The 21,723-nt window shown below is 39.3% G+C and overlaps 1 protein-coding gene across 6 annotated transcripts in view; it reads left to right on the forward strand.

Annotated features, from left to right (window-relative positions):
• LOC139149616 (B-cell lymphoma/leukemia 11A-like) overlaps window positions 1-21,167 on the forward strand; it is a 79,158-nt gene extending 57,991 nt beyond the window's left edge. For all 6 annotated transcript variants that reach the window (XM_070721449.1, XM_070721453.1, XM_070721450.1 and 3 more), the window contains 2 exons: window positions 9,896-10,291; window positions 15,575-21,167. In XM_070721449.1, coding sequence (XP_070577550.1) covers window positions 9,919-10,291; window positions 15,575-17,940 — 2,739 coding nt within the window. In that variant the 5' untranslated portion in view covers window positions 9,896-9,918 and the 3' untranslated portion in view covers window positions 17,941-21,167. The remainder of the gene's footprint in view (window positions 1-9,895; window positions 10,292-15,574) is intronic.
• Window positions 21,168-21,723: the final 556 nt, after the last annotated feature.

A 21,723-nucleotide genomic window follows, 5' to 3' on the forward strand; every position in this document is an offset into this window, starting at 1 on the left:
CGCAAATAGCAGGCACACGTTACAGTCTGAGAAAGACTTCAGACACACAGACGCAAAAAAATGAGATGGATAGTAGACAAAAACATCAAGGAAAACACCTAGTGCATGTTTCAGTTTAATTTTAAATAACTGAGTCAGAGGGGAGGGGGGAGGCTGAAGCCGTTTCATCTGTTTTTATGCAGAGTGACCAACACTTTTGTCTTTCTGTCCACAAGTACCCTTGCGCACACGTCATTGTTGTGCCCTGACACCTTTGTTCATCGGAGAGAGAGAGAGAGAAAGGGGGGGGGGGGAAACCCGGGTACTACATCGTTGAAGCCTTGACATATTTGCACCATGTTACCTTGGCCCCCTCCAGCATTCACCACTCTCCCATCGCTGAATTACCCCGGCCTTGAGGCTAGCCACTACCGTCACCATAGCTACTGCCATTCACGGGCAAAGCAGCATTAAAATGAAAATGCTCTTCCCTTTACAAAACACTGGCCTACCAATTTATCCACATCCATCACAAACCATTGTTGGCATCATATTGCTATCTTCAATACCGCCTTTTCACTCAGCCTTTGCATGGCTATAGGGGTCAGATATCGGAAAAGTTTTTTTTTTCTCTCCCCATCATTTTGAAGGTAGCTTGCTCGTCACTAGATCTAAAATCTGTTTAATATTTATGGTGCAGGCTGGTTGCAGTTTGCTCATTTGCACTAAATCACTAAATATAATGAGAACGCATGAGAAGGGGACCCTCTGCTTGATCATTGATCAAGAATCTTACCGATCCGGCATACCAAATTGTCAAAACAGTGAGAGAAATATATGAACACTCCTCAACCGAACTGATATATTCTTCATGACGGGTAACTCATTAACTGTGAACCCTGTGTAAGCATGACATACAATGGCGTGATTGTTCCTCATAAAGGAAATCTCAAATTTTTAGCATTAGAGGAAATAGTTAATCAAAAATTGTGTTCCGAACAGATATGTCAGATATAGACGCATTGTGCTCGGCTTTTTACATCGGCCATGTTCTGTGAGACCATATCTATATTTGATGATGCCTTAGAAGTGTTTAGGTTATCTGGTATTGGTAGCAATCTAGGCTCTTTGAAAGGGAAAAAATCAGAAGTAGGGTTCTGAGCCAGACATCTGAAGTTAACAGGGAAAACACATGTAAAACTCATCCTGTTCCTTTTTAGTACCGTGCACACTGAAGCTTGGAGGCAGATTTTGTTCACACTTACAAAGTAGCATATGTCAAAGGTGCTTCAGTGGAATCCAGCGCCAAAAATTTAACGATGGAAAAAAAGGTGCGATTGTCAGCAGGCGAGCGTAATATTTTACGACTTCTATAAAGTAATTGTGAAGATGTCCATTTTCATCATTTGGCCATAAACTTGAACATCAGAAAACATGTCTGCCTGATCATGGTGAAACTGAGATCCCACAACATGATATTTTCCCTCCCTCCCACATCATTTCCTTGGATTGGCCAGGCTATACAAATTGACTGACATGTCCTGTCAGTGTGTGCATCTTTGCCCAGCTCTTAGCTGGCCCTGTGTATGTTTTTTCTGCAAACATCATTATCAGTGAACGATGTCTCCACTGTTGCCAATGACTAGCGGAGTTGTAAATCCCACAAAATTTATAGATAGGATCTCTGAGGGATTAGCAGCACCTCAGCCAGTGCTAACAGCGTTTGTGTATGCCCAGTCTTTTTGCTAATGTTTACTTGCCAAGTCTTTACTGTGGAAAAGGCCATTCCAGGTCTCTTGTAAAATTTCTTCACTGCGTATTTGGGCTCCTGATAGAATCGAAATAGAACACCAAACAAATCACAGTCTCTTTTCGTGCCTTTTTCACATGGATACTTCTTTCTTTCTCTCTCTCAAAAAGGGAAGAGGGAAAAAAATGTGCCAATGGCATTATTAATTTAAAGCCAAAGAATCCTGCCACAAACCTGTCTTCCTGGTTTCGCTGTAACAAAATATTCATGTAATTTGCTGTCCAATATTGAACCTGCCACAAGTTGTATGTAGATTTATTTACTTTTTAGGTTAAATCTGCAGCTGCGGTGCGTGTTTGGAGATGTACCCTGACCCCAGTGTTTCAAATGTGCCAGGCCCTGGCATGATTCAGCCTCCGAGGGAGAGTGAGATGCAGAAGGGAGGTGTAACCGCTGGTCAGGGCTGTCGTGTCAAGAGCCCTGCCTGTGTTACAGTCGGCGTGGATGTGATACATCGAGCTCAATACCCATTTCATTGGAAATTACTGTCTACAGCGATGTTTTTGGTTGGTTGAGCCGGCTTTATTGAAAAGAATTCGTGGAGAGTGTTTCTTCATTGATCAATAACAAAAGCAACATCAGACTCGGCTAGCTTCCATTGTAAGTGCCGTGACAGTGTCACTACCCTCACTGAACCAAATACGCTATACCGCTCTGTCACTAATTGATATAAACAGCTTCATAAAAACAAAACGATCTAACAGATTTTTTTGTGAAATTAATCTCTTTTGTTCATTTGAAGTTTTAGAAGTCTTTTCATTGTCATTTATGATCAGAAAAAGTACTGATAGCGAATCGATTTTGCAGGTTTCATTCTACCGTCTGTTTATTCCCCCTTTTATTTTTTTGTTTGGAAGACGTTTTCTCATTTAACTTGTCATTAATCGTGATTCCATAGCCAGGTCATCAATCAGTGTTTGGAGGGGAAAACAACTGCGTCAAATTCTAGTAGAAGTTGTATGGATGGCTAATTCAGTTTCCATGCTACAGAGTCATCTTCACGTAAAGTTGTTGGTGTTGTGGTAAAAAAAAAAAGGTACAATTTGAAGAAAGTTTTTGATTTTGGTAGGTTGATATTCCTCGTCATATCGAAAATGAATGTGAAGGGGACAAATTTCAGTGGAAGTGTTGTATTTCTGAAGGGAATATGTTTTAGACTATAAAATGTTGGAAAATGCTGGTGTTTGTTATCATTCAATATCAGAGAAAAACCGGATACCCGGGAAAACAAAAATGTCTGGAAAAGGTCAGCATGTTTTTTTTTTAATGATCTTGACAATGGAGAGCTAACAATATTTGCAAAGCCCAGTTATTTTTCCAAAATGAAACCTGTAAAGGCTATGGTAATTTTTTTGTGCCACTAGAGTTTTTGTTGTTTCTTCCACTCGACCACATTTGTCCAAGGGTAGGGTTTTGAAAGGAGGTACAGATGGTCAGTACAGGTGTATGGCCGGCCTGCCGTGTATCAGCAACCCTCCTTGATCACAACAACATTGTGTAAGTAGCGTGTGTGCCACGCAGGCCTTGCTGGGTTTCACGCCGTCCTTTGTTTACTTCCAAGTTAGGGGATTTAGTGTTGTGTTTGCTGGTATAGAGACCCTGGCCCAAAGACAGGCACCAGGTGCACGGGGATCAGACAAAAGCACTCGTGGCCCTGAAACACACATGGTCACATTGTGGCCTTTGATCACATGTGACCATCAGACCATAACCGGCACAAAAAGCCCCCATGAGGTAGTCTTTTTGTGCAATATGGTTTTTTTTTCCACCAAAACGGATCAAAACCCAAGTGGTTAGATCACTGCATACAGGCACCTCTGTGAAGTGGACTAGTGCGGACCTTCAGAGAGAAAAAAACGATTTGCAAAACAAACAGAAATTTTGCGTTTTCATTTCCATCGATGGCAGTGTACTCGCATCTCTTGTTGAGCATCGCTGGTAAATTCCATAGGCAGCTCACAAAGTGGAGCGCACACATTCGGCTACTGTGCATAAGTTTCAATTGTAGATGTCAATTGTTGAACAACCTTTTGTGTAACATTTTGCACCATTAATGTTACTGTTGTGTCAATTTAATTGTTAAAAGCGAGCATGGAAGTACATTTGTGACACATTAAATTTAGTTTCATTACTCAATGGACCACCTATCAATTTATCTCACCCCGAAACTCCTGAAATTTCATGACTTGTTTGTGATCATGCATAAAATGTCACGTAGAAAGGCCACTCTGTAAGGATCACTTCAAATCTGAGGCTAAAATTAAGAAAGGAAGAAAATAGAAAGAAAGTGATGAGTGACAAAGATTCAGTTGAAAAGTGTAATTCTTTTGTTGTGTATTTTTCACCAAGTTCTTATACCAGTTTTTATGTTTGTGATCTTATAAATTGAAATGGATTCGTTTAAAATGTAACCTTGTTCCCAAATTGAGTTTTTACCCTCATTGGTGTTATTTATTCGGTGTGGTTAAATTGATTTATGGAAGATTTTTGTAAGCATGGCAGTTTTATTCAGGCCAAACAAAAATGAATCTGCTGGCTTAGAGTTTCACAGTGTGTAAGAATAGATGACAAACATGACTTGGTAGAAGATGTTATGACTTATGGGGGAATTAGGGAGATATTAGAAGATGAACATCCAGAAACTATAAACAAACAAACAAAATGTTCTCAATATCTTGCACTGAGGTGATCATTACGTTTTCAAATGTGCATTACTATTCCAATTGTTATACACCCGGTGCTTGTTATAGATAGTGACAAATTTTGTGTGATGTAGAGCCAACAATTTGAATTTTTAGAATGGTTTGACTGGCATTCATGGGTTGCACTATTAAAATTACTGGTATAGTCCGCAGGGAAAATTTGGTGGTGAAGTTTTTTTGTCATTTTGCAGCAAAGTTGGCCTGAAATTGAACAAAAATCATTTCCTGCGAGGTAACTTTTAGCAGTTTGGCCATTGTGCGATATAGATGGCCATATCAGAATGTACATGAACATGTGACCGGCTGCAGTTCACACTTTGACGGAAAAAAGTGAGGCAAGGAACGTGTGAACCCAAAATTTTCACTCCTCAACTTGCAGCGGAAAGTTACACAAGATGAAAACTATCACGTTTCATCTCAATCTCAGCTGTCCATATTTTCTACCACTTTTGACATAATCCCTGTTGCAAAATATGTGAGAGCAGTAACGTTTGCATCTGTTTCCAAAGCTGATTTTTTCCTCCTCTTTCATCAGCGACAGGCAGCATCTGACATTATAGTCAGAGACCTAACACAGAAGTTGAGACAGTCCTTCAAAGTGATCCCATTGATAATTGTAGGGGGGGGGGAGGGAATTCAAAATCAGATGATATTGATCATGCACGTCATGCATATGTGACAAATGATATAGGCTATAAATAACAAACACTATTATATTCCATAAGTACTAATATTTTAAGAGGTTAACATTATTGAACACAGCTCCCTTGATTTACTGTCATTTGTACTTTCATCACAAGTAGCATTTTATCCGTAATTGTTCTGTCTTGTTTTGAAAACCCATCAGGTTTTTTATTCAAAAGGCAAGTGGTAACTATGTGAGTTATGTGAATTTGATGTGCTTGCGTATCATCATACTCGGCAAATCATTTGTATGGGATTAATTTGAAAGACGGAAGACTAGAGTTGCCGGAGAAATTCAAGAAGGGACACTCATCCAAGGTACTACCAGTACCGGTAGTATGTGAAAGAAATCAAAAACTCTGCCGCAAAGCATCAAAATGTTGTGTATTGATGTAACGATAAACCAAATACTAAAAGCTCCAATTGTGTGTAAATTTTGAGATTCTCGTGCTGTGCTGTGAAAATCTTGTTGAAATGCCCACTGTTCATCTTCAGTACTCTCCGAGTGTTGGGAATGTAGGGTGATGTTGTTGACAACTGAATAGAAGCCAGGACTAGCATTCACTTGTCAACTATAGCGGTGCGTAGTGTACACAGGTAGTCTTTGCAAGGCTGATATAGAGAGAAAAAATGGAATACGCACTTGGTTTTGAATCTTCAAATAATGAAAATATTATTAACAGTCTCATCCATTGTCACTTAAACATTTGTAAGCCATGTTCCAATAAACCAAGCTAAGGCCAAGAAAAATAAACAGTTTGTTTCTCATCCTCACGTGCGTCAATTCAGACCTGCCATGTCAACTATTTTTCTGCTCATGAGGAAATAAAATAAAAAAAATAAACATAAAAATACGCAACGATAGTGCATAATACAGTGCTGTATAAAACAGAACCGTAAACAAAATAATTGACACTGACACACTAACATATGTGACTGCTATATTACGCGGTCAAAACTGCATTGCAGCACTAAAAGTCAAACCGCAGAACTGTTGCTATACAAAAATAATAAAGCAACACTGCTGTGCATTTATCTCTGCGTGCATTCCTATGCTGTTTTCATGTTTTTTCAGCATTCTTGTTGATTGAAGAATAAAAAAAAATTTGAGATAAAAAAAACCCTCATCACCGCATCACTTTTGAAAAATGTCTAGGATGAGAAACAAACTTTTTATTTTTCTGGGCCTAAACGTCAAATGTATTTCATAAACAAACAATAGTTAATGAAAAGTTTAAAATTCCTCTTGAAAGAGGATGTCGTACACTTCCACCAGGTAAGATATGATCATCATCATCAATAAAGGGGAATAATTGCTCTGTACCTGTATGCTGACTCTTCAAGATTTTCAAGTTTTCCGATGAGAGTCAAGTATGACGTGCAGAGAAAAAAACCCTGTAATTCTTAATTCATAATTCAATACCTTTATACTCCTGGCATCACTAATATTTCTCTTGAGTGTCCTCAGCCTAACTGAAATGTTTAGTACAAATCTTTCCCAATCCACTTTATGGGGTATATAAAATTTCTTTTAGAAGGGAGAATCCTGCAAGATTTTATCTGATGAGAGTAGGGGATAAAAAGTCTTAATATTTTAGATGCTGTGGGCATAGTGTGCGTAAGTCCAGTGAATGCTTTGCTGTCTGGTGTATGGTAATATTATGGTGTTTGTCTCCGGTACTTCAGTCTTCAATCTTTGTTCAGTTACAACTTGTCTTTATCCTTTGTTTTGTGTGCAATTTTTGCAAGGCAGATCAGACACCGTGTTGATCTGGCTTTCGTCCACTGTAGCTTGGTGTGAGAAAACAAACAGATGTAAGTTTTTCTTTAAGTGCCAGGTGAAGCAAGTCAAGAATGTTGATAAAAAGAGGTCAACAAATTGTGAATGATAGAATGGGTTGACTCTAGAGAATCTTTTCACACTATGTCAGTTAAAAAACACTGGGAAGAGCACTAGTACAGGATTTCATCAACTGTTTTTATTTATTCTGAATTTGAAGGCTTCCTTAGTTTTTACCGAAAAAAGTCTATCAAAACAGTACAAGAGGCAGTAATAATACCTTTATGCATAACACTTCACAAGGGTGTGATTTTCAAAAGTGCAGGTCTGACTATCATTTAATATAAGGTAATTTGTGCTGTGTGGCAGTTTCATCCATAAGACAGAGAGATAAATTCAGGGAATTGTTGCTTGCTTGAAGCATGGCAAAAAAAAGGTTGACACCAGATGAGGAGTGGAGATAAAGTTGATCATTTGCTACCAAGATCTGTTGACTTCCACTCAGCGCATATGCTTCTGGTAGACATATTCAGGAAATGTACGCGCAGTTTGATCCAAAAAATCTCATTACTCGCGCTTGATTGGCTCATAATTTGCTACTTGAACCTGAGACATGTTTATGGGTCAGTTCACTCATAGCAGTGAGAATTCATACATTAATGTTTTTTGTTACAATGATCTGTTTTTACCTCATTGTTAAGTAACAGATAGATAGGGGTTTTTGCTCTTGATATTGCTGTGTGTACTCCATTTTCTGGAAGCTGCCTTGAGCTTGTCTAGACCCTGAAAATTGGTGTCCAAATGAGCAATTATTGGTGTTAGCTGCAAACTAACTGGGGACTTGAATCTACAGACCCTGTGTGTGTTTTTACCATGCACCTGCTGACTCCAGTGTTCCATTTTCCGCATTCCTCAGTGGAGCTCCTGCGTCCTCTTATTTTACGTTCGGTTCCGTTAAAGCCCCTCAAACTCGCCAGGCACACTTATATATTGTGTCAGGAGACATGTTTAATTGACAGTGTGATTACAGTAGATCTCCAGTCGTAATTTATCAATCCTAATCCCGGAGACTGAGGTACGTGGATTTTCTGGTGATTGGTCCCACTATTTAATCATATTTCATTGTGTTGCGGATTACACTGTGTATTTTTCTCCAAAAGTGCTGTCTCCAGGAGGATTATTTGTACATCACTGGTAGGAAAAGAAAAGTTTTGGGGATCAGTACAACATGACGTTCTTCGTCCTCCTGCTTTCTAACGCAGTAGATACCTTTAAAAAAAAACAGACAGAGAGGAAAAAAATAATATCGCGAAAGCTAGACTGGAGCGATGGGTTTGCAAGTGAATTCTCGAATGATTAGGTTTGTACAATCGCACTGCCAAGGGGACTGTTCCCAGTTGCATTCCAATCTGTGTGCAATTTCTCAGAGGTAACAACGATAAAAGGGCCATTCACATAATTGATAGCTATCACTCATATTATCACACATGATACACATTCTAAGATAAGAAACAACCAGTGATAGAAAACAAAAACTGTCCATGTTACATTCAGTGATTTTTTTTTTCCTAGGTGGACGTTACTGGATTGTAGGCAACATTTTTTTTCGTCTAATTTCTTCCTCTCTCTCTCTTTGAAATTGAGGTCTTTCATACTGATTTTAAAATTAGATGACACCCTCAGTCTACTTTGGTCTGTCTTCTCCTGGGGATACGTCTCATAGATGTTGGACGAAAAGGAAAAAAAGAATGACTCTTAGAATTTCACATTGCAGTGAAAAGCGTTGCACTCATTATGGGCAGGCAGTAGCCATTATAACCGGAGTGTGCCCGCATGTCAGTGATGTAAAACTCATCTGTGTAATGATAGCGGCATTTGAAGTATCATAAGTGCAGGAGGCTGGCCGTATAGGAGGTGTAATAACGACAACGCTGATGAAAATTCGTCACTGCATTGTCCAGTGAGCACACCGTAAAACAAATTAGAGGTGGATCGAGGCTGTGTTCATGCATGCGTTTCTGCCTAAATGATCACAGAACCCGTGCAACACCTCATGGCAAACACTTCAACCATGTTTTTCCTTCTCTTTTTTCTCCCCTCTGCTTTTTTTACGAGCACTGAGGGTTTATTGACTGTTTTGGAGATGAATCTGGCTTGGGAAAAAACCTTTGAGAGTAGCTTTACAGTGCAGAAAATACTGATAAATATTAGATCACCCTTGCTCAGCCCTGAGGGATCGTAATAATCATGTATCAGTCATATGTGTAGCTACAGAAACAGTTATTTGTCTCTCTAGTTGACCTATCAAACATGTAAATGGAAGGTGTGTAGCTTAGATATGCCTGCCTCGTTTCCAGTGTTACCAGCCATAATAGCAATGCAGAGAGTGGAAGGGTAATAAATTTTGTGGATAATTCCGACCTGCTGGCAGCGATGGGGGAATGCAGCGCTGGGGTCTTCGGTGCATTCTGACATTAAATTTCCATCAGCATATAATTGCAAAGCCATGGAGTTTGACTGCACCAGCTCAAGAATCTCAATTTTGTTCTGCGAGAGTGGTTTTTTTTTCAAAACTGCCTTTTTTCATTCTGGTGTGACACCGGTTTGAGTCATCATCATCAGGTCAAAGGTCTTCAGAGAACACATTTTATGAGCAAACAATTAAAAAAATGTACTCATAAAAAAGTGGTTCACCAGGTACTGTTTGATCAGGGCAAAATTTTGAAAGTCTAGTGGTGTTGTGTGGGAAATGGTATGATATTATAAATGTATACTGAGAATTAGCAGTGAATGTGGTACCCAGTTGTAGGTGGGATTCAATTCCTTGATATCTTGTCAATTTCAACTGAATTGAGAGAATAATGTGGGTAAATTAACGGAAGATCTTTATTGCAGAACAGTAATATAATGTGGCTTTGTGCTGTTTTTTGTTTGTCATAGGGGACGATGACGAATCCACAGGAATGTTCACATCACCGGAAGCCTTGGAGGATGATGAAGAGGAAGACGACGAAATCCACACGGAACGTTACACACCTAAGCTGCCAAAAATAGACACACTCAAATGTGGCGAGTGCCAAATGGACTTTGCTCTAGCAGACATTGTTGCGTTCATAGAGCACAAAAAGCAGGGATGTAAAGGGGGTGCCATGGAAATTATGGGTGAAGATGGAGGTATGGCGGATGACGGAGTCATGGTCCTGCGTACAGAGAAAACTGGGATAACCACCCCAATCAAACACAGAACACCAAGTAACAGCAACTTTAACCGAGAGACTAAAGAAACAACATCTTTAAAAGCGCAAAACTCGCCCAAGACAAGCGATGCCGAGACAGGTGAGAGTGTAATTTTTAGGGCTATGTATCGTTTTTTATACGCAGCTTTTATATCTTTGGACAGACCGTTGCATTTTCTTCCCTCTACTGACACTGTTCATGCCATTTCAAACACAGCAGAATATCTGGAATTGCCATGAAAGCTCAAGTCAAAGGCATTAATTCCGCCATGAACTTATTCTATCCTTTTGCAGAATTAGGCTCGGCAAAAAGTACTGGCCGTTCGGCCAGATAAAGGAAAATCAGGATTTTTTTAGACGTTAGATGGGAAAATCCAAAATAGAGAAAATGGATAAGTTATTTTAGCACCGAGGTATGGGGATGGGGTTTTTGCCAATTTGAAGTACTAAAACAAGGTAAAAATATGAGTTGTTATCTCAGAAAGGGGATAATTCATTTATAAAAAGAGGTAGATCTATTTCATGGACATCCAACAGCAATCCTTGGATGAATGGCTTTGCCTGATTTGCATAATCAGCAAGCAGCATCGTTAAAGGGCTTTTTTTGGTCACTGTGAATAAGCCATAGATTGTTTATCTTGTGTATCTGTTGCAACATGCTGCAGTGGAAGAGAAAAGGGTCAGTTTTGTCAATGCCTGAATCAACGTCTCCATTTGAAAATTCTGTGGCTTGATGACCAGAGCTTGTTTTGGGATGAAACTGTTAGGTTATTTACCATCAGATACAAAATTTCAGTGAAAAACTGGGTAAATTTGCCCCATGTATTCGTCTGACGTGTGATGTTTTTCGCTGAGCATGTTCTCCGAGAGGAAGTGACTGCTGCGTCTGTCACATTTGAATAATGCAACATGTTCGTAACTGTTTTCACTGAGCGAGCTCTCCATCAAGAAAAGTGTTATAATTTGAATGCAACCAGGGGTCATTTGTAGTGGTTTCTATGGTGACAGAGTGTGACATTTTTCCTGTTGTATTCTTCTCTAGCACACCAACCTAGGAATAGATTTTTTTTACGTGTGTGTCCCAAATAATGGATACGAGATCACAATATAACTTCACAGCCATCTTAGACTTGACCAAAACAAGCAGAAAAACCATCAAAACATCGTTAAAAAACAAAAGGAAGACAAAATAGGCTGGCAGTCATCTCCTTTTCTTGGCTTCCATGTTTTTTTTCCTGTAAAGAGCTACCCCGAGGCTACACCTCTCACAGACATATTGTAATCTCTAAAAATTCTCTTTCCGCCTATTTAACAGAACTAGTAATATTGTGGAACACATTCTCCCTTCGAGTCCGCTTTCATCTTGACACCCAAATTATCTCATGTTGCCGTAACCATGGTTTTATACACATGTACAATAATGGACAGCTGTCCGGGGTTTTTTTTAGCACATTCTTCATAAATGTCTTGAAGCTTAGAATCAAGCCTTGAATCACCAATTCAAGGCAGTAGGATTAGGAAAATTAGCCATTAACAGGAGTGTCTATTGGTTCTAAATTTCTTTTCCTCCAATAAGGAGCTGGAAGTTGGAAGTCATTTTGTAATGACATGCCAAAATATATGTTCCAACATCAGCTGAATAGTTACAAATGTGTAGTGTTCTACCTTTAAAATGAAGAACAGTCGTCAGGTAGTATTTAAAAGTGTTTCAAAAAGAGTTGTTTTTTTAAGATTAAACTCTACTATATATGTTTGTAATAGAGAAGAGTCATATGGTAGTGTTTTCAAGTATTTAAATAAAATGATTTCAGAAGATTAAACTTAATATATATGTTTGTAGTGTGTTGAAAAGAGGTTACTAAAAACTAGCTACATGCATCAATGGGCTTCAGTTATCAAAGAGGAATTGTGATTCTTGCTGTTTATTTAGGAAAATGAAGAGTAAATGGAAATTGAAGAGCTTTTGAATGGTAACATTTGCATTCTCTTTTCATCATACCTTTCCCTGTTGTCAAGAAGATTCAGTCCAGTGTAATCTCAAAAAACGATTCGTAGCTCTTGAGATAACGGAACGTTTGAATGTTTTAGTGTTGTTGTATTATATTTAATGGTTGACAGTTGGTAAAACGGTAACTTGTGGTAAACTAGTCAGGGAAATGTGCTGCCTTTAACCCTTTGAGCGCCAAAGTCAATTTTTGTCGCCTATATCAAAATATACATCAGTCAATTTTTTTTCTAAATTTTGCTAAAATTTTGATAAAAATCTGAAGCCAATAAAATGTGATATTTATTTGATCCAAAATTGTCAAAAAAGTTACAGAAAAATTTACAAAATTGGTAAAATGTTGCACACAGTAATTTTGGTGGGAAAAATTGCAGCTCTCAAAGGTTTAATAGTAAACAAAAACAAGCAAAATCAGTACCTGATTATGTCAGAGGAAATATGTTATTATGATTGGCAGTCTGGAAATATAGTTTACTGAGAAGTAGAGGAGCCATTGTCTTCCGTTGAAGTAGAAATTGAACATAATGGTGAAAACTTCTTAATCATCCAGCAAGTGTTATGCACAATACAGGTTTTATATCTACCATCAAATTTTGCATTGGTGCAAGCAAGTGTCAGTGTGTGTTCTATGTCAGTATAATTTGACCAGTTCAACAGACCTGTTTGTGCATGTGTCACTCAGCACCCAGATCACAGTCACTGGCACTCAGAATGCACGGCAGGGTCGGCGATGAGTAGAATCACTTTCCATCAAGCCTGGAACAAGGTCTGATATGTTCCGATTTAATTTGTAATCAGTGCCGACATACCAAATAAAAACGTCTAGGCGGAGGAAACGCATCACAATCACACAACTGTGGTAGAGTCAGATCTGTTGATTTTTAAGCGTATAAAAAGTGATAAAGAACAGAAAAATTGTGTCCCCATGGAGCCACGGTGGCCATTATTTCCAATGCTGATGCCAAAATTGTCAGCTGTTGTGTAATTCTTAATCGGATGCATATTTTTTTTTTTCAAAACTCTACCTGTCTATCATTTTCATTGCAGTCACATTATATAGTGGTGAGACAAATCCTTTTCACTGGTTCATAAAGGTCAAAGATTTGCCACAGGCTTTCTCAATGGATATAGCCTTCAGTTCAAACAACAGTCACTGATGTCTCTGTGGGCTAGACACGATTGACCTCATTTTACACCTTCCCAAAATCATCATCCTCATACTCTTCACAAAATCAGTCAAATGTTTTTATGTCACATCTTTTATTTTAATAATTAACCCATTAACAGTAATTTGCAGCCAGTAATTTCTATCAGACAGGGACAGGTAGAGGTAGAGAATATCTGTACAGAGGCAGTTAAATTTAGAACTGTGAATGGCATGGCTGATTTTGTTTGTTTTTTCAATAGTGTCCCATCACAACTCAGGTTATCAAAAAAAATTGTGCCCTTAGATATCACAGCATGGAACATGTACTGGACATACTTATCTTGTTCACATTGGCAACCCAACTGAAATTTGGGCCGACGCAAAATAATTGTCCTTTTGGGATTAAATTTGGTCCGTGTCCACACTTACCGGTACCAGAATTAGGGCCGACGTAACTTTACCTTCCTTTGTGACCTCTGACCTGTCAAAGTTCAAAATGGCGCATTTGAATATGGCACGCTGTTTCTACTGTTCATGATTTTCCTGTGTTTTTACGCACAAGAAGGGCAAATATGACTACCACTCACCTTTTAATCATCGGAGAGATCTTCACCATTTATTGGATGAGCATATGGTATATATAAGACCGCGGTGGAGAAATAACCAGTGCGCGGCATTTTTGACATGCTCTCTAGTCTATTACGTGCACTGTGGAATCGAATGACATGGTCTCGTTTGCGGAACAAAGGTTGGTGGGAAGTTCAGCGTACATGGGATGATATTAAATGTAAGACAGGATTGAAAACTTTCGATAGGTGTAAACTTTAGTTTCAAACGTCGTTTGTTTTGTGCGAATAGTGTGACTAGTTCAACTTCGATCCATAGCGGAGGCCTGGTCAACTGGGACCAGGGCCGACGTAACGTGTCCACACTGGCGATTTGCGTCGGACCAAATTTTGCGTCGGCCCTGAACCCCCCTTCTAACCGGGACCAAACTGAGTCGGCCCAGGGCCGACTCAGCGTGTCCACACTGGTTTTTTACGTCGGCCCCGGCCCTGGTCGGGACCTGGGCCGACGCAAAGTCGTCAGTCTGAACGTACTTATTAACATTGGGACTGAGGCTATCACGTCATACTGTATCAATTACTCCACCAATTTCAAGGTCATGTCTCTATTTATTGATGTCTGAGCTGTTGTATCTGAATCACACAACAGGTTTGCCAGTCGCAATGGCCAGAAACACCACATTTTACTAGATATAGCAATGTATGTCTATTACATATAATACGAATGCACCTCACACAGACTAAACCCATGGTCACTCTTGCGTTACATTCAGACATTGGTATGATCTGTAAAAAGGGTAGGTTGTATAATTTAGTTGTATTTTTATCAGCCAAGTACTTATTGATATACACATATGAATGATATCCTTATTATGTGATGGTAAGCTACATATCTGAAAAATCATTAGAAAGCAATACTCATCACACTGGATGTATTTTGATAATAATTTACACAAGGAACCCCCCCCCCACCCCCAACCCCGTCTGGAGTTTGATGAATCCGAAGGTCCATATCATTGTGCTGTACAAAATAAACAAAGTGTGAAGTTCAAGTACCAAATTTACAAGGTCATGAGCTTGTACATAAACATTTACAATACTGCTTGGTTGCTAATCGTATTAAAACTAAAGTAGGACATACATCATTCTGAAATACATTGAAGTTCTCCTGCGTGCTCCTCATCAAAGAAAATCACGGTATAATATCATGAGGAAATGAGATGAAATTCCCATGCATTATTTAAAAGATGAAAAGTGAATTATTGTACAATACTTGCCTAGCATGCTGATACTGTACCTGTCATTGTCACGACATCTGGTAACCCTCCGTAACCAAACTCTTCTCTCCCTTGCTCAACATTGTACACATGTTTTGACATCAAATTACATACAGAAATGATGATAGCCACATATGATTATGGGTGAGAGTGAAGCCGCCTGCTTCTATTTACATATTTGGTCATTTTGTTTTCATATGAACAGCCAAACATTTTTCATCATGCACTGGGCATCTAGTGAAAGCAGTATGTTGTAGCAACGCTCACATGCAAACACACACATGCTCAGGGAGCAACACTTTCAGATTGCTCAGTAGATACATACTTTTCACCTTATATACGTAAGATATCTCATTAATATACGCTGTGCACGTTTCTCGTTTGACAGAGTCTACAGCATCTGAACCAAGTCACTATACCTGTACACAGTGCCAGCTGAAACTGACCAGCGCTTGGTTTGTTCTACAACATGCACAGAACGTGCATGGCATGAAGATATACTTGGATAACAATGTGGATCTGTCCAGGGAGTCCCCGCCGAGTGTGCACCTGGAGCAGCCGTCACGAAAAGAAGCAAGAACACCTCAGCAGCAGCAGCAGCAGCAACAACAACAGCAACAACAACAGCAGCAGCAGCAGCAACAACAACAACAGCAACAACAGCAGCAGCAGCAGCAGCAACAAGCTAGCCAAATTCCCTTACTGCCACCACCACCACCACCTGTCCCACAAACTCAGCACACTCCGAGTCCAGGCTTGCCCCATGAAAACCACCATCCCTTGACCATCGAGACAAGCCCCATTCGTCCACCAGTGCCTCCCATCGAGAGCAATCCGTTCGCTCTGTTTCTGAGGCCCTCGATTAGTGAGCACAGCATCGTCACCACGCACGAGCCAACCATATATCATCACCATCACCATCATCCACATCCAAACGCTGAAATACTACGAGATGCAATACACATGGAGAGAATACGAATGGAGAGGCCGGGAGACAGGATGGGAGAACAGTTTTGCATACCGGAAATGATTGACAGACGATCTGCCATTGTCGTGCCACCTCCACAGCAGCCGCCACCACCACCGCCGCCGCCGCCACCACCACCACCACCACCAATATCCATACCAGTGCCACCACCGCCTGCCCCTGCTCTGTCACCATCACAACAGCAGCAGCCAGCCCAGCAGACTACACCCACATCGCAGGCCCAAGTCAGTGGACATCCATCAGTTGGGATAGAACCAAGTCTTGATTTTTACTCTCAGAGACTGAGGCAGCTAGCTGGCACCAACAGCCCAACCAGCCCACCACTGTCCCCTACCAAGAGAAAACCAGGCATGCACCACAGGCTGTTCAACTTTTCTCCAATGAAAGCTGCACCCCAATCCAGCAAAATTAAGTCGTGCGAGTTTTGTGGCAAAACTTTCAAGTTTCAAAGCAACCTGATAGTCCACAGACGTTCCCATACCGGGGAGAAACCTTACAAGTGCCAACTTTGTGATCACGCGTGTTCACAAGCCAGTAAACTCAAGAGACATATGAAAACCCATTTCAATAAGAACAGTAGCCCCCGTTCATCCACCACGCCAGGCTCGTTATCACCAAATGAAAACAAGGAGCCCCTAGACGTTCCCAGTGCCAGTTCAGTACTCAAGTCTGTGGTGGATCAGTACATCAATGACAACAAACAGGCTTCAGGACCGCAACACCACATACCGGATGAGGAGCTGGAGGACCTGACAGACAACTCTGGTGCAATAGACTTGTCTGGCTCCAGGTCGAATCGGAACGGCTCGCTGAAGGACAACAACAGCACCGATGGCAGCACCAGCAGTGGTAACCATGGCAGCAGTAACCGTGGCAGCCACTCGTTGCTCAGCGAGGTCATGAAGAACAGCGGGCTGAACGAAATCCAGGCGTACAACGAAGCTTACCAACAAGCAATAGCTGAAAGCTCCCTTTCGAGTAATAAAGATGGCGACAATGACTCCAATTCCAAGGCTGATACGGAGACTGAAGATACTGAAACAGAGCCAGATGCAGGGAAGCGCAAACTTGACCCGGCTGACATAGTTGAGACCAATAACATCGATTGCAGGGGCCATGGTGTCGAGCGGACATACACGCCCGAGAACACCAATGGAAGCGTGGAGGGAGAACCATTCGTCAAAAAAATCAAAACAGAACCGTCGTCTCCTCCGCCTCCTTCAAATGCAGATGGCATCTACACACAATGGCTACCGGAAACAACTGCTGCATCTACTAAAGAAATGTATGTAAGCTCACCGGCTACGTCGGAGTGCTCCACTGCCAATGGGGGTTCGGCTGTGTATTCCCTCAGCAAGCCTGACTCCGACGAGAGCCCCGCAAAGCCGGAAAGCACCAACAGGGCCAAATCACCCAAGGGGAGTGGCGACCGGAAGAGCGACACATGCGAGTTCTGCGGCAAGATCTTCAAGAACTGCAGCAACCTGACGGTGCACCGACGCAGCCACACCGGCGAGAAGCCGTACAAGTGCGAGTTGTGCAGCTACGCCTGTGCCCAGAGCAGCAAGCTAACCCGACACATGAAAACTCATGGCAAAGGTGCTAAGGAGGTTTTCAGGTGCGAAGTGTGCAGCATGCCGTTTTCAGTCTACAGTACGTTGGAAAAACACATGAAGAAATGGCACTGGGGCGGCGGTCCGAAACCGACCTCCAATGCAAACAGTAACACCAACGCTGCTGCAGACATTACAGAAGGAAGTGCATAGACCTACTTGTTTTCTCTTCAATTCTGTAAAAGGCACATTCCAAAGCAATCATATTGTGTAATAGGAAACTTGTCAGCTTGGTCACAATGAAAATGAAAAAAAAGAGGGGAAAAGAAACAGCAAATCGGTCAGTAGCAGTTTCCACGTTGCTTACTCATGAAATCATTCATTTGTCAAAATACAAAAATCTTTATCATTCATTGATTTTTTCATTCCAAAATTCTTTATTATTATATTTATATAACTCTATCACATTTAAAAAAAAATCAACTCACTGAGTTCTGAAATAAAGTGACATCTTTTTATTATTGGAAACCTACAAGGTAATTAATTTTTAATAAAGGTTTGTTGTTCAGTGGCACTTCAAAAGTGCCGCGTCAAAAACTAAAAACCAGTGCTGCTACATCGTGAACCACTGTCTGTACAACATTCTTTGTAGACTGCATTCTTCTAAAGATTTCACGTCAAAAAATAAAAGTTCCTTGCCAAATTCCTGTAACTTGAATTCACAAAGTGAACTTCAGTTCAGTTTAAACCTTTTGTCAAAAGAAATGGTACCATATTTTATATGTGCAATATTGTGTATTCAAAAAAGTGCAGATTTCAGTATGTTGTTACATTGTCACTGTTGCCGTCATAGTTTTATTTAATTTGTTTTATTTTTTTTGTGGTTTTCTTTTTAATTTTCAGCAGAAGTTTGTGACATTAGTCTATATTTATCAAAAAAAATTTGTTTTGCAGATTTTCAAGGCTGTCAGACAGCATCTTGCGAGCAAGTGTACTGTGCAATAAATCAAACGTTTATATCCGTCTTTGCTTCAAACTAGATAGCTTGCACAATAAAAAACGGCACCAGTCTGAGTTGTAGCAGAAATAAAACCAATCTTGTACCTTTTGCATAGCAATGTAAATTTCACAGCCTAGCTGAACACATACTTAACCTGTACATTTCTAGAATAGATAATTACTTGCCAAGCAATTCATAGTACTATATTGTCATTTTTGAAACATACAATGTTTCTCTTCATATTTTTCTCTGCCTTGAACTTCAAAAAAAAATTAATCTGTCAAGTTTCTTGCCGATTCAAAACAAAATATTGTAATCTCTGTAACTCAAAAGGACTTTAAGTCCTCAAGTGCTTGTAGATTCATCATGTAAGGTTTTTTTCAAAGAAGAACATTTAACAAACTTCAGGTCTACAAATAGGCAATTCATCCATTTACCTGTCTTGTCCTGTGTATTACTGGCTATTTTTTCCTTACACTTTGTACCTCAGTGTGTTTAATAGATTAATATTGTCTCACGTAAGTAGTTCAACAACTTGATTTTTTCTTTTGAACGGTGTCGAAAGAAAAATAGAAGGAGTAAGAAACGAAGCATAAAAGAAGAAAAAATATAACAAAAAAATGCTGAGATTATGTTGGGTGATACGTCCTTGTGGCTTGCAGTGGAGTTGCCTATTTTCTACAATTTTTTCAAACATAATATAGTAGAGGAAATCATTGTAGTAAAATTTGTGGACAAGTGTTTTTGGTGTGTTAATCTTATTGTAGTTTTAAAAGAAAAAAATATGTGACAAAGTATCCTCATGTTATTTAATGAGGTTTGAGAGAGAGAGAGTTTCAAGAAAGCCATTGTTTTGGTTTTTTCGTTCAAATGTAAGTGTTCTGCAATAAGCTTGAGCGGCAGTGATGTCTGTGGAAGCTAGGGTTAGTGGTAGTATTTCAGAAGTTGCAAGATCAAACAAATTCTCACAAAAAGAGGAAAACTTTTCCGGATTATACGGTACCTGAAAGCTGTTTGATATATTGATTGCGTTGCACAATTGTTTGCTTTGTTCTGGGAAACAAAAAAAAAATCGTCACGATCAGTCACGTATTAGCAGCTTCCAGTGTGCCGTACTCATTCACTGCCTGCCATTGGTTGCCATGGCGAATCTTTGTTTCTGAAAAAAACACTACTGCCATACATATATGTATTCTTAAATTTTAGCAGGTTTCTTATAGTCTGATTTATAGGTGTGCCATGACTTTTTCTCTTGTGCCATAGGAAATCTTTCCTTCAAGTAATACTTTTTCATTGGAAAAAAGTACTAGTTTTTTAAAATGAATGTACATTTCTTGTACATTTTCTTGTTACACTGTTCAACCATTGAATTCAGCCAAACGCCGACGTTCTTGGTGTACACACAACTTTTGTCATCCGTGTGATTTGAATTTAGCTTTCATTACATTTTGAAACATAAAAAAATGGTATATTTTGGATCAATTTTTTGTCATCCAGACATCACTTTGGCCATATGTGAATTGTATGGTGTGTCTGAGACCACCAACATACCACCAGGTATGACAATGTTATTCTTATCTTGTCGTAATATTGAAGCCCCAGGCTGACTATATTGAAGACATAAACCGCTTTCAAAAAGTCAAAAAAGTACATCCATATATCCTTTTAACTGTGTGCTGAAACCAACATAGTGGTATCTCTTTGCAGCTTAGTGGCATTGCATATCATTAAAAATGTACAAGCTCCACTCTAATTTATGTGTATTTTGTGTCAAAAGGCATTTTTTTGAACAGAAAAAAGTATATGTTATTTATTATATTTAGAAATATCTATTTGTGTTTTTGTTTGTTTTTTTACTTATTTTTCCCACATCGACATTCATCTCGGAGGTGAAACACATTGAAGTTAAAATGGTTATTTAAATGCATAATGGTTTTGTTGCTTGTTTTCCCAAGAGCCGTTCCTTTTGTAAATATATGTGACATTATGACAAACCAGCATGTTGTACGTAGTACAGTTTGATAGAAAAAACTCCTAGAGTTTTTTTTTTCCAGCAAAAAAGTTGTTACAAATTTTATTGTCATTTTTTCCATGCATCCTGAGTTTTTTTTCCTATTTATTGTCAATATTATTATTGCTATTGTTATTAATATTATTATCATTAATGTATTTGTTGGTCAAACCATGCACTTTTCGATAAGTGTGAACTGTAGTATTTAGGGACCTCAAAGGTCTATACAAAGAAATCAAACCACAAAAGTTGCTCTGTACGTCTGCCTCTGTCCTTATGCAAGGAGACTTTGCAATCACCAACCAAACGAGAGTGTGATTTCTCTGTTGTTTTAAGGTTCTCTATCCTCCACATCTAGTGATGGTGCATTTGTTGTTAATGTATTTAGTGCAGATGTATATATATATCAATAAAATTCTTTAAACTGAAGAGCATAGTCGTGTCAGGGTTAATTTCCATCAGCAAGTTGGAGGATAAAATATGAGTTAATTTTTGTGTTTGTGTGTGTCTGAAGTGATATTCTGTGAACACTTTCATGAGTGTTGGGCAGTCTTACTTCCACAGTGGATGTATTACTCATAGTCACACCCTCCCTGTTTTTCTGTCTGTCTGCCTGTCTGTCTGTATCTCTCTCTGTATTAATTTTTTGCACACACACACACACACACACACACACACACACACACATATATATATATATATATATATATATATATATATATATATATATATATTATATATATATATATATATATATATATATATAATATATATAGATACACACATATACATAGATACACATCCCATGACATCAGAAATGTAGTGACAGTGCATGAAGGAGAAACTGTTTTGAAATCTGTCAGTTGGAACACACATACTGTAAACGTAGAAAGGGATTGCTCCAAGCTCTTACCTTGTTTAAGGTTGATTTCACGCCAGATAGCGTCATTTAGTGTCTCATTATAATGTGTGACATAGTACCAAA

This window comes from Ptychodera flava, chromosome 14 (genome assembly GCF_041260155.1).
Source record: "Ptychodera flava strain L36383 chromosome 14, AS_Pfla_20210202, whole genome shotgun sequence".
Taxonomy (NCBI): domain Eukaryota; kingdom Metazoa; phylum Hemichordata; class Enteropneusta; family Ptychoderidae; genus Ptychodera; species Ptychodera flava.